Raw genomic sequence first — 12168 nt, 5'->3', positions numbered from 1 at the left:
CTTGTGAGAGGTTGACACCGCAGGTGTGGTACAACCAAAGGATCACGTCCGCGGGTCACTTCTGGGCAGAGAGAGGCAAGAGGGTCCATAAGCCGGACATTGTCGGTAAGAATGCTAAGGCCGAGTACGAGATGACGGTGGAGGACTACATGTCGGTGAGTAAAATGTCAATGAGATTCTACATTGCTACTAAGTTGCGATTGCATTAGATTGAGTTGAGTATTGCATTTTCAGGTTATCCCCGATTGGGCCGAGCCGCATGCCGAGGCATGGGAGGAGATGGTTAGGACGAGGTGGCTCAAGATGGACGAGGACTTTGCAGCCGTGGCGAGGCGGAACGCGGAGAACCGAGGCGACGGTGGCACACACTGTGGGGGAAACCTCAGCTACGAGCGCTACAAGGGGAAGACGGTATGTATACATTTTATTTTCCTTCGGGTTCAAAGTTGGTACTCACAACATTTCCTTTCGCGATGCAGAGGGCCGCGTTAGGACCCGAGGAGGAGATGTCTGACCTCGAGATATACAACAAGATGCGGCTTAAGAAGCCCGATCTCTCGCAGCCTCAGCCCTCGCTCCCTGAGTACTTCGGCACCTACGCCGAGGACGTCGAGAACTACTGCGAGATGGTGAGGCATCGTCACCCGGAGGTGGATGACCCCATGAGCGCGGAGGTCGACGAGGAGTCGTTGTTCCTGTCGTCCGGAGGGTTGCCGCATGGCCGTCTCGCCATGCTGAACAAGGCCGTCAAGCATACCCTCACCACGACCTTCACGCGTCTCAAGGCGGGACTCACCAAGGACAGCCCCCCTCTCCCGCCTCGTCGCCGGGCTCGGCAACAACCCGCATACGACGTAAGTTTCCCTCATTTCCATCCTCTTTCCGACTTTCGTTCATACATTGCTAAGTGCTAACGAGACATGAATTTGTGAAATTGTAGCCTGACTTCGAGGCGGCCTACGTGGCCGCTCATCAAGAATATCAGGTGGCCTTCAACCAGCACCAGCAGCAGTTCATGGAGTACATGGCATATATACATGTAAGTTCCAACCTTTGTTTTCGCAAATGATGACAAGTCCCACTTTCCCCTAGTTTGATGCTTCATTTCTGCAAAGACTGACATGTAAACTATCTTGCAGGCGTCGATGGTGGCCAATCAAACTGGACAGACAGTGGATTTAGGGCCGATGCCTCCCTTTCCGGGGCCGGCGCCAAACATGCCATCGAAGGAAAATTTCGCTGCGGAGTACTATGGGAGAACAACGGTAAGTTCTTCGCCAAACCGAATACTACGGCTTTCCTTTGCCTCGCAAATTGCTAACATCTCGGGAACATGTGTGTAGGGAACGGGATGTTCCGGAAATCAGGGTGGTGGGAGGGACATGACACCGGTTCATCATGGTGGTCCTTCTCCCGGTGCTACACCCGGTACTTCTCCCGGTACTTCTCCCGGTCCTTCTCCCGGTGGTTCTTCCGCAGCTTCTACCGGAAGGAATCGGCCCGGGCCGGTGTTTAGCGGCGACGAGCTCCTCTAGTAGTCCCATGTATCTTATGCACACTATGGCACCATGCATGTATGCACACTATGGCACTATGTATGCATCCTATGTCACTATGACACTATGTATGCAACCTATGGCACTATGACACTATGTATGCACTTGATGTTATATGTATTTGCACTTCATGCCTATGAATTTCATGTGAATTATATGTGCTTGTGTATCCTGCCAAATCTGGAAAACGCGCGAAACAGCAAAAAACGAAAAAATGTACCAAATGGTACCCTCTACGCCGACGGGTTCCCCCTCGGGGTAGCTCCCAGGTTCCCCCAGGGCGCGCCACGCGTCCAGAAATGGACCAAATGGTCGCCTCTACGCCGACGGTACGGCCCTCGGGGTAGCGTCCGTCGCCCAGGGACGCCCAGGCCGCGCCACGCGTCCACGTACGCCGACGGTGAGGCGCTCGGCGTATCAGCGCCAGGATCGACCAGGCGGCGCCACGCGTCCTCGTACGCCGACGGTGCGGCCCTCGGCGTATCGAGCGCCGTGGTCGACCAGGCGGCGCCACGCGTCCTCGTACGCCGACGGTGCGGCCCTCGGCGTATCGAGCGCCAAGGTCGACCAGGCCACGCCACGCGTCCCCGTACGCCGACGGTGCGGCGCTCGGCGTAGCTGTAACGGCCGTCAGCCTGACGGTGCCGGTTAGCCCGCTACGCCGAGGGCCAGTACGCCGACGGGTGGGACCAGCCGTCGGCCCTCTCCGTCTACGCCGACGGGCGGCGCTACGCCGAGGGCCACGTGTGCTCTGCCGAGGCCAACCTTCCCCGAGGAGCTACACCGAGGGCCCCCGTCGGCGTAGCGTATGCCGAGGGCGAGGCGGTGATACGCCGAGGGCTGGAGGCCGTCGGCATCTTGGCAGATTCCTGTAGTGATGTAACATTTACATGTCCATATTATTTTAGACGTACAAAACTATCACGTTAGTGGATCTGTATTTGTTATTTGTTATTTAGAAGGAAAAGCTAAATTAATTTCCTGTCTTATCTTACGCAGGGACCAGAGTCCCTCTCACACACGTGATTGATCAGACTTCAGATCTAATAAAAACTACCACGTATGTTAAAAAGGGAAAAAAAAAGAAAACGTGTACTTAGGTTACGTAGGTGCAAACACAAAAATGGCTAGAACGTGGCCAGAAACTTACCTGTGTATGCCTCCGTTAGATCAAAATAGATGAAGCCTCGCCGGTTCTTTTTAAAAAAAGAGATTTTAAGAATGTGTACAAATCAAAATAAAAGAAGATTCTTCAGTTTAAAAAAGAGATATCAAGACCGTGTACGGCTATAAGAGCATCTCCATCAGTGGTCCCGATAGCGTCCCCGGTAGCTTTTTGGGGGTCGGCGGCTAAAATGGGATGGCTCGCCCAAGAAACCGCCAGCGCGTTTTCGAACCTAACAAAGGCGCCGGCAACCCCGTGCCGGCCCCTTTGCAAAGGGCGCGCCGGCGCGTCGCGTTTTGCGATGGAGCCGCGCTATCAGTGACGCTAGGGCGTCATGCGGGAGATTTCCCGCCACGACGCCGCACGGAAACTCTCCCACCACGACACAGAAACTCTCCCGCCACGACGCCGCGCCGCCGGTCTATATTAACCCCTCCTTCCCCGCCTCTCACTTCATAGTCATGCAAAAATCTAAACCCGAAATATATTCTCGTCGCAACGATGCCGTGGAGGAGGACCCAGAGCTCGCAGAGTAAGAGGCGTGAGAGGAGGCGGCGCTAGCGGCGACCGTACATGCATTTTTCACAGACGAGCGGCAGCACCAGGAGGCGGTGCGGCAGGAGGAGCTTGAGCGTCGGCGGGAGATGCGGGAGGAGCAGCAGCGTCAGGATGAAGTCTACGAGCGGTGGTGCTTGGAGGAGATGCAGCTGCGGCTACGGAGGCAGGAGGTGGAGCACCGTTGGCGGCAGGAGGAGCTGGAGCAGCATCTGCGTCAGGAGACGGCGGCCACGGATAGAGCGGCCTACTTGGCGTTCTTGGCGGAGAGAGAAGCGGAGGATCGATGACGGTCCAGATGCGGAGTAGCAGGCGGTGCAGCAGCGGACGATCGTCGAGTCGTACGAGTCCACTTTTCCAAAGAGCCGGGCGGCCAGTAGGGTAGAGCTGAAGCCAATTTCACATGTCATCTGGAATCAAGGAATGAATAATATTTTACTACTCGCGAAGCGAACCTGGATTCGCTCCACTAAAAAATTATACATCCCTCAATCCTGAATGATATGAAAATGAAACTAGAAGAAAATGTTTAGTTTGTCTAAAAATCCTATCGGGGGCCGCCGGTTTGGAGGCGTAGGTGTGGAAGTAGCACCTCCAAATAAAGGCTGCAGTGTCATGCCCCCATACAGCTATGCCGGTGCCCCTGCCGGCACCAATTTCAGGGGCACCGGTGTAGATGCTCTAACACATGAGCGGAGATGCTCTAACACATGAGAAGGATACCGACCCAAACATGTTATGAATCGCATCAACTTCAAGGACACAAAAGAAGAAGATAAAATTTTGGTATCTTAAAAAATGAGAAAACGTTATATATTGCAGTCTATCCATTATGGTTTTTTCCTTGGTAGCCAAAAAATACGATTGGGTATTTTTTGACATTATTTAACATCTTGATTATGGTTTTTTCCTTGGTAGGCAAAAAAATACGACTGGGTATTGGTATTTCCCACAAATACGATCTAGATATTGGCCGAGATTCATCAAACTTTTTTACTGTTTTGTCCACATTTAATAAAAAAATTGAGCAAATTATTTGAATACCGGAAAATATCGTTCGGTATTATATGTTCTCGGTGGTAACCGGTAAAACCAGTTTCCGCCGAAATATCAGAAATACCGGCTGAAAAAAAATCTTGATCTAGATACATTTGAATTTAGACAAATCTATAATATGTTTCTGGGATGGAGGAAAAATACATCTCTTCTCATTTTTGCAACACGGTTAATTTCGTCAATCTAATTCTATAATGCCATTGAACTAATAATTATTGACTCTCCTCCATGCCCACAGATCGTGTACATCTTTTAAATAACAACAAAGTATCTTTCATCTTGCATGCTCTAAAAAAAAGATTGTAACACATGAGCTGTAGATTTACAAACTAATAAACAACTCTCATTTTGTAACAAAAGATTCGTGGGTGAATTTCACCAAGTAGATATCACATCAACCTAGGCCATAACAAGATCTTTCTTCGATAAATATTTCAATAAAACTAACTCATTAAATATTGATAGTTTAATTGTGGTTTTTTGATATAAATACATGTATTGTTAATTTAAACTTAGGACCATGATATATGGCGAACGTGAGCTAGCACAACGGCGCGATATGATCTGTGGCGCTCCTTTAAATCTGTATGGCGGTGCTTTTCCACAAAATGTAAAAAAAAAGTTCTCATCTCCCACATGAAAAATACCCCTTCAACTTACCTTTGCTGTCAAGCCACGGGGAAAACGCGGGCACGCCCTGCCCTTAGAATATCCCAAACTTTAACAACGTAGTATTACTAAGAGATAAAAAAAATTACCAATGTGCCGATTTCTAAACTGACATGTATTTTTGCAGTTAGGTAAATAAATAAGAAAAAAATTAACTTAAATAACATGAAGGTGGATGCATAACATTTTCTATGCAACAAGATGATGCCCTCGCATTTGCGAGGGCCACCTTGCTAGTTCTTCTAAAAGTAGTATGTTATTTTCGATCTGGCAGCGCAACGGGACATGGCAGCACAACGGGACAGTACTTCTACTTAATGGGGCTGCACCTATTGTTGCCCTCGATGGGCAGGGTGACCACCACCACCAACCTCGCCCCTGTATTACATTCGCCATTGCCGCCATCATCGGGTACTCCGTCATCTACTCATGTGTGGTGTGTTTCTCTCCATCACCACTGTGTAGTTAGGCGCACTAAGATGGCCGTACGATTTCTTTGCTAGCTTTTAGCTGCTCCATCCGATCCATAATGTCGTGGTTTTAGGTGGACCCATCTACAATAACAAATAAGCCCACCATGCCTGCCGATCTAGTCCTAGGCTTAGTTCACAGTTGGGCTTAAGTGGTCTCGGTCAGGACAAGGATTTGGATTTCGTTTTCAGGAATTTACCGGCCCTGAAACGAGATGGACGAAATTCGCCCATTTCGGTATTTCTCGGTCAAATCTCGGACGAAAATAGAGAAACAAATTTGAATCTGCTAAGGGAATTCTACCAAATTTGGTCCAAATTTCAAATTTCTGTTAAGTTTTTGACAAATGGTTGACTTTTTAGAAAAATTCAGAAAAAATCCTCAAAATTCAGTAGATTTCGTCTGGAAAATTATATTACCGGTCCTGACCGAAATGGGCGAAATTCGGACGAAATTCGAATTTTTTAACGAAATCCAAATCCTTGCGTCAGGTCCACGAAAGCTCATCCGTTTGCAGTCCACTGACGGAGTGACTCAAAACATTTTGACCGGCAATTCCTCGCTGAAGAAGGAGCGGTGCCTTCAAATTAGCTCGTCCCGTCAAATACGAAGTTAGCTGCTCTATTAAAAATGGAATTATATGGTACAATCAAATTTGGGTGATTTGTTTCCCTAGTTACATGGGGTTTCACAAAAACATAAATATTGGAAAGCAAATTTGGATGATTGGTTTCCTTATATGCTGACTTAGTAAGTTGCTAAACCATTCACATAGATAATTATGATTAGTTTCCTTAGATAATCTTGATTAGTGACCTTGCATACATATATAGAGACATAGAGAATCTTCACAAAAGTGAATTTTTTTAGATACTACCTCTGTAATTCGATTTTCTACATCTTGGTAATACTCTGGAGTAAAAAGTGTCCACAACTTCAACAACTAATGGAACTAATGACAATGTTTCTTGAAATAAAGTATATGTCATATTTAACAGCTAATTGCTTACATCAACCGTAAGTATAACATTTCACCACACTTAAGTACTAAAGTATCAACATTCTCTTACAACACATCAATGTAAAGCAATCTTGGCATACAATTGTGTCTTTATTTGTGATTGCTAGAAAAAGTGGTCATCCAAAATTAAACTGTTGGTACCACTATTTCTAGAAACTAGATGATGCCCCGCACGTTGTTGCGGAAACTCTTAGAAGATGGTGGAGACGATTTGATATTTCATAGAAGTATTAGAAGTAACACATATATTTCTCTAATGATATAGATGGTGTCCACCACAATTATTAGGGGAACTATTGGGAGACAGGAGATTGGATTTGATATTTCATATGTTTGGAGTAACACGTGACATTTCTCTAAATTGGACAATTTAGCAAATTTCACATAGCATAAACAAAGATCCGACCAACAATGGAAGGGTTTCTACAAAATCAAATTTTACACCAACAAATTTGATGAAATATGAAATGCACCAGCGATATTTCTGTATACATGTTAGATGAAACTCCTATGGCCTAATCAAATCTAAAAACACAGCCCCACGATTCTGCCTTGGATGGAGATGAAAATAGCAGTAGTGCTAGCAAACGTGATACGAAATTCCAACCTAGCAAAAAAAAAAATAGAACGAATCAGACAACAACTTTCTAGTGAAAAAAATGACGGATATCATCTCAGCAGAACAACGACGGTAAATAGCCCAAGAGTAGGCATCATTCAGTACAAATAAGAAACCAACAGATTAGTGGAACCTCACTCTTTTTTACCAATTCGGAGTTGAATGCCTGCAAAAATACTGCAAGCAGAGAGAAAAATATGTTGCACATAAGGGGGAGAGAGCATCCGATCCTGAGAGAAAGAGAGCAGGCCTAGTAGGAGTTCTTAGCAGGAGCACATGTCTAGAGTGTCCATGACAAAGAGAATGGAAGCCTGAAATTGACAAAAGGAACATAATACCAAGATCGGTTAGATTGACTTGATTTGCCTCACATAAACTTGGGAGCTGCGTCTACACTAGTGGAAAACAGGGCTTTTGTGGCGGGTGGTAAGGCCTTTTGTCGCGGGCGGCCATCCGCGACAAGGAGGGCGCGATAAAAGGTCCACCTTTTGTCGCGGGTCGCTTACCACCCGCGACATATAGTCCACCACGTGGCAGGCGCGGGGCGCGCAGGGGACAGGCCCTTTTGTCACGGGCGGTATTACCACCCGCGACAAAAGGCCCCCTACGTGGCACGCGCACAACGCTGCTGCTTTAGGGTTTGAGGGGTGCAGCACCCCCCTCCCCCCCGCCACCGACCCCCTTTTATTTCATTTTTCATTCGAAAATAAAAGTTGCATATATTCGTACGCGTTCATTCATTATATATAGATTGATCAAAGAAATATTGGAAGCAAAAGTCGATTCCCCTTACATATTCGTAGATTCCCCTTACATATATATATACATGGAGCTCACGACTACCGGTACTAAAGACCGTCTATTTGGAGGGAGAGGGAGAGCGCCTATTTGGACTAAACAAGCCGTTGTTGTCTATTACTTCTCTAACCAAAAGTCCCGCCAGTTCCTCTGCAATTCCTAGTAGGTGTTCCTTTGGTTGGAGTGTGTCCCGCATGAACTCGACCTATATACGAAAATGAGATGAGTATGACTATATCAATCTTGATAACGAAATATTGACGATAATAAATAAAGTTGTGAATGTTATTGCTTACGTCGAATTTATTATTGTTCTGCTTCTCAGTGGTTAACATGCGAATGGACTCGCAAACGTAGTATCCACATAGATTCGTCCCCTGTGGCTGCTGGGCGCACGGTACAGGAGTAAATGTTAGCCTCTCTGCCCAGGTACCCTTATTATGTTTCTTGAAAGCTCTCCAAGCCCTGCCAGGCAAAAGAATGATTGAATGAGTGGATAATTAATTGAAATCTCACGAAAGATATAGCGCGGCGATGAAGGAAATTACACTTGGAGCAACTTCTGCAAGTCGCGGAACCCGTCCACGCCTCTACTCATTGGGTCCCTTACTTTAACTATTCCCTTATCAACTTGAATGTCTAGTAGAATCCAGTGGAAGCTGCACATGTTATGTATATACGTTAGGAATTACACTTAACATCGAGTAAGAAAAATTGAATATGCATAAAAGATCATTAAGACTCTCACTCGTAGTTGTAAGGAAACAGTATTGAATCACAGAAATGTTGCTCCCCCAAAAACCTTAGTAGGTTTCCCCCCGTTTCTGAGCATTTATGCTTTACCGTTTCAACATGTACTTTATCTGTGTCAATAAACCCAATATTGATAATATTATTACTTTTGCATTCACTGATCTTCAGTCTGCATAAGAGAACACATAAGATATATATAATGAGTATATGCAATGAAAACGAACATGAACTGAATGAACATGAACTTATATGTAGTTAACAACTTACAAGCAATAGCAACTCATGAGAGATTTGTCGAGGGCTTCTAAACTGAATAACTGCAAGAGTTCATTCATCTCAATATGGATCTTCTCCTTTCGATAGTAATATTCAAATGGTATATTCGCCACGATGTAACGTATGTTCTCCTTGCATGCATCAAGGTACCACTGATGCAAATTCCGCATATGTGTTGCCAGTTTATGCAGCCGCTCTTTGCTGACCAAGTCAGCCCCGTAGACAAATTTAGGAGCTATATCAGCAGTGGCTAGTGCAGCATCTGCGGCACCCAACAATTCCTCCACGGTAACTCCACATTCAGCCGCTAGCTTTGCAGCATCTTCCATATTGATACCACCACCATGTTCCAGGTACACCTTGGGAACATCAAACACTTTGAGTGGTGGGATCGAATGTTTGGCTTGTTCTCCGAGCTGGGAAACTTCCTTTCTTTTTTGGCCTTCTGTCGTTTGCTTGGCCTTGAGGGGTGCACTTGTTGAACTTGATTTCTTCCCGGCTACACCTATAGCTGATGATTTGCTCGTGCTAGCACTATCCTTCTTAGCAGTACTCTTATCATCAATTACCCTCGCAAGTGTGCGTGTATAGTCATCCTTCTTCTCCTGTAAGTCATATTGCGATGGTGTGTTCAGAAAAGAAAGAGCATATGCTTTTTGCTTCTCGGTGTATGGCTCTAGCGCTGGAGGTTTTGACTTATGAAAAAATCATAATTGTATTTCTTAACAACGGCCTCATTTTCCCCGACAGTTAGATCGTAAGGACGGGGGGGAGGAACCTTTGGTACTGTTGGGAGTGGTGACAGCTTGCGGATAGGACTCCTGAAACGCTTCCGGTTGGGTGCATTCCGAGTCTTAGTGGGCGCAGGCGGCGGCGCTGGAGATGGAGATGGACTACGGATGTCGTGGTCGATGTCGTACCCATGGGGTGATGGTGGCGACATGTGATCAGTCGGAGGAGGTGATGGTGGCCTTCGATCATTTGGAGGAGGTGATGGTGACCTGGTGGGACGACTAGTAGAGGTTACCATGCCTGGCAGCCTGATGTTCTTCTTTTTCCAGAGAATGATTTCTCACAGCACCTCTCTGAGTGTAACCCCCCATCACCTCCAGGGATTTCGAGCTCCAATGTCTCCCACGTCGGTACAACTGAATCCACCCCGACACGAGCATAGCCAGCTGGAATCTGATTGCCATGCCATGTTGCCGGCTCACCTTCAGGTCCAAATGTAGGTAAGACATAGCCGACTGCCACCTTAACAGACATGTTCCTTAACACCTCATGGAGATCACAAGGTTCCAACCCTAACCAAAACCTAACCCTAATCAAACACTTACCCTAACCCTAATCCGGCACGTGTCGGCGACGTGTGTTTGCGAGAGGGAGAGGGTGATGCGTGTGGTTGACACGTCCGTTGGGAACCCCAAGAGGAAGGTGTGATGCGCACAGCGGCAAGTTTCCCTCGGTAAGAAACCAAGGTTTAATCGAACCAGTAGGAGTCAAGAAGCACGTTGAAGGTTGATGGCGGCGGGATGTAGTGCGGCGCAACACCAGAGATTCCGGCGCCAACGTGGAACCTGCACAACACAACCAAAGTACTTTGCCCCAACGAAACAGTGAGGTTGTCAATCTCACCGGCTTGCTGTAACAAAGGATTAACCGTATTATGTGGAAGATGATTGTTTGCAGAAAACAGTAGAACAAGTATTGCAGTAGATTGTATTTCAGTATAGAGAATTGGACCGGGGTCCACAGTTCACTAGAGGTGCCTCTCCCATAAGATAAACATCATGTTGGGTGAACAAATTACAGTTGGGCAATTGACAAATAAAGAGAGCATGGCAATGCACATACATATTATGATGAGTATAGTGAGATTTAATTGGGCATTACGACAAAGTACATAGACCGCCATCCAACTGCATCTATGCCTAAAAAGTCCACCTTCAGGTTATCATCCGAACCCCCTCCAGTATTAAGTTGCTAACAACAGACAATTGCATTAAGTATGGTGCGTAATGTAATCAACAACTACATCCTTAGACATAGCATCAATGTTTTATCCCTAGTGGCAACAGCACAACACAACCTTAGAACTTTCTGTCACTGTCCCAGGTGTCAATGCAGGCATGAACCCACTATCGAGCATAAATACTCCCTCTTGGAGTTACAAGCATCTACTTGGCCAGAGCATCTACTAGTAACGGAGAGCATGCAAGATCATAAACAACACATAGATAATAGATTGATAATCAACATAACATAATATTCTCTATTCATCGGATCCCAACAAACGCAACATATAGAATTACAGATAGATGATCTTGATCATGTTAGGCAGCTCACAAGACCCGACAATGATAGCACAATGGGGAGAAGACAACCATCTAGCTACAGCTATGGACCCATAGTCCAGGGGTAGACTACTCACACATCACTCCGGAGGCGACCATGGCGGTGTAGAGTCCTCCGGGAGATGAATCCCCTCTCCGGCAGGGTGCCGGAGGCGATCTCCTGGATCCCCCGAGATGGGATCGGCGGCGGCGGCGTCTCAGTATGTTTTCTCGTATCGTGGCTCTCGGTACTAGGGGTTTCGCGACGGAGGCTTTAAGTAGGCGGAAGGGCAGGTCAGGAGGCGGCACGAGGGGCCCACACCACAGGTCGGCGCGGCCAGGGCTTGGGCCGCGCCGCCCTATGGTGTCGCCACCTCGTGGCCCCACTTCGTCTCCTCTTCGGTCTTCTGGAAGCTTCGTGGCAAAATAGGACCCTGGGCGTTGATTTCGTCTAGTTCCGAGAATATTTCGTTACTAGGATTTCTGAAACCAAAAACAGCAGAAAACAGCAACTGGCACTTCGGCATCTTGTTAATAGGTTAGTTCCAGAAAATGCACGAATATGACATAAAGTGTGCATAAAACATGTAGATAACATCAATAATGTGGCACAGAACATAAGAAATTATCGATACGTCGGAGACGTATCAGAGGGTGTCAGTGACGCGTGTTTGCGAGAGGGAGAGGGTGTCGGAGACACGTGTTTACGAGAGGGAGAGGGTGTCGGCGATGCGTGTTTGCGAGAGGGAGAGGGTGTCGGTTGTCTGCGAGAGGGAGAGGGTGTCGGCAACGGGTGTTTGCGAGAGGGAGAGGGAGGCGGCGACGGGTGTTTGCGAGAGGGAGAGGTTGTCGGTGACGCGTGTTCACGAGAGGGAGAGAAGAGGGGAGTTGCGGCA

At 47.0% G+C, this 12168-nt stretch overlaps 1 protein-coding gene across 1 annotated transcript; it reads left to right on the top strand.

Annotated features, from left to right (window-relative positions):
- The first annotated feature begins 452 nt into the window (after nucleotides 1-452).
- LOC127298149 (uncharacterized) lies at nucleotides 453-1371 on the top strand. The gene is made up of 3 exons (XM_051328092.2): nucleotides 453-854; nucleotides 941-1039; nucleotides 1140-1371. The coding sequence occupies exons 1-3, from the start codon at nucleotides 474-476 to the stop codon at nucleotides 1341-1343; spliced, it is 684 nt and encodes a 227-aa protein (XP_051184052.2). The 5' UTR covers nucleotides 453-473; the 3' UTR covers nucleotides 1344-1371.
- Nucleotides 1372-12168: the final 10797 nt, after the last annotated feature.

The sequence above is a fragment of the Lolium perenne genome, chromosome 5 (assembly GCF_019359855.2).
Source record: "Lolium perenne isolate Kyuss_39 chromosome 5, Kyuss_2.0, whole genome shotgun sequence".
In the NCBI taxonomy this organism is placed as follows: domain Eukaryota; kingdom Viridiplantae; phylum Streptophyta; class Magnoliopsida; order Poales; family Poaceae; genus Lolium; species Lolium perenne.
Note: the sequence above shows the minus strand (reverse complement) of the source record. Positions and strands in the feature narration are given on the sequence as shown.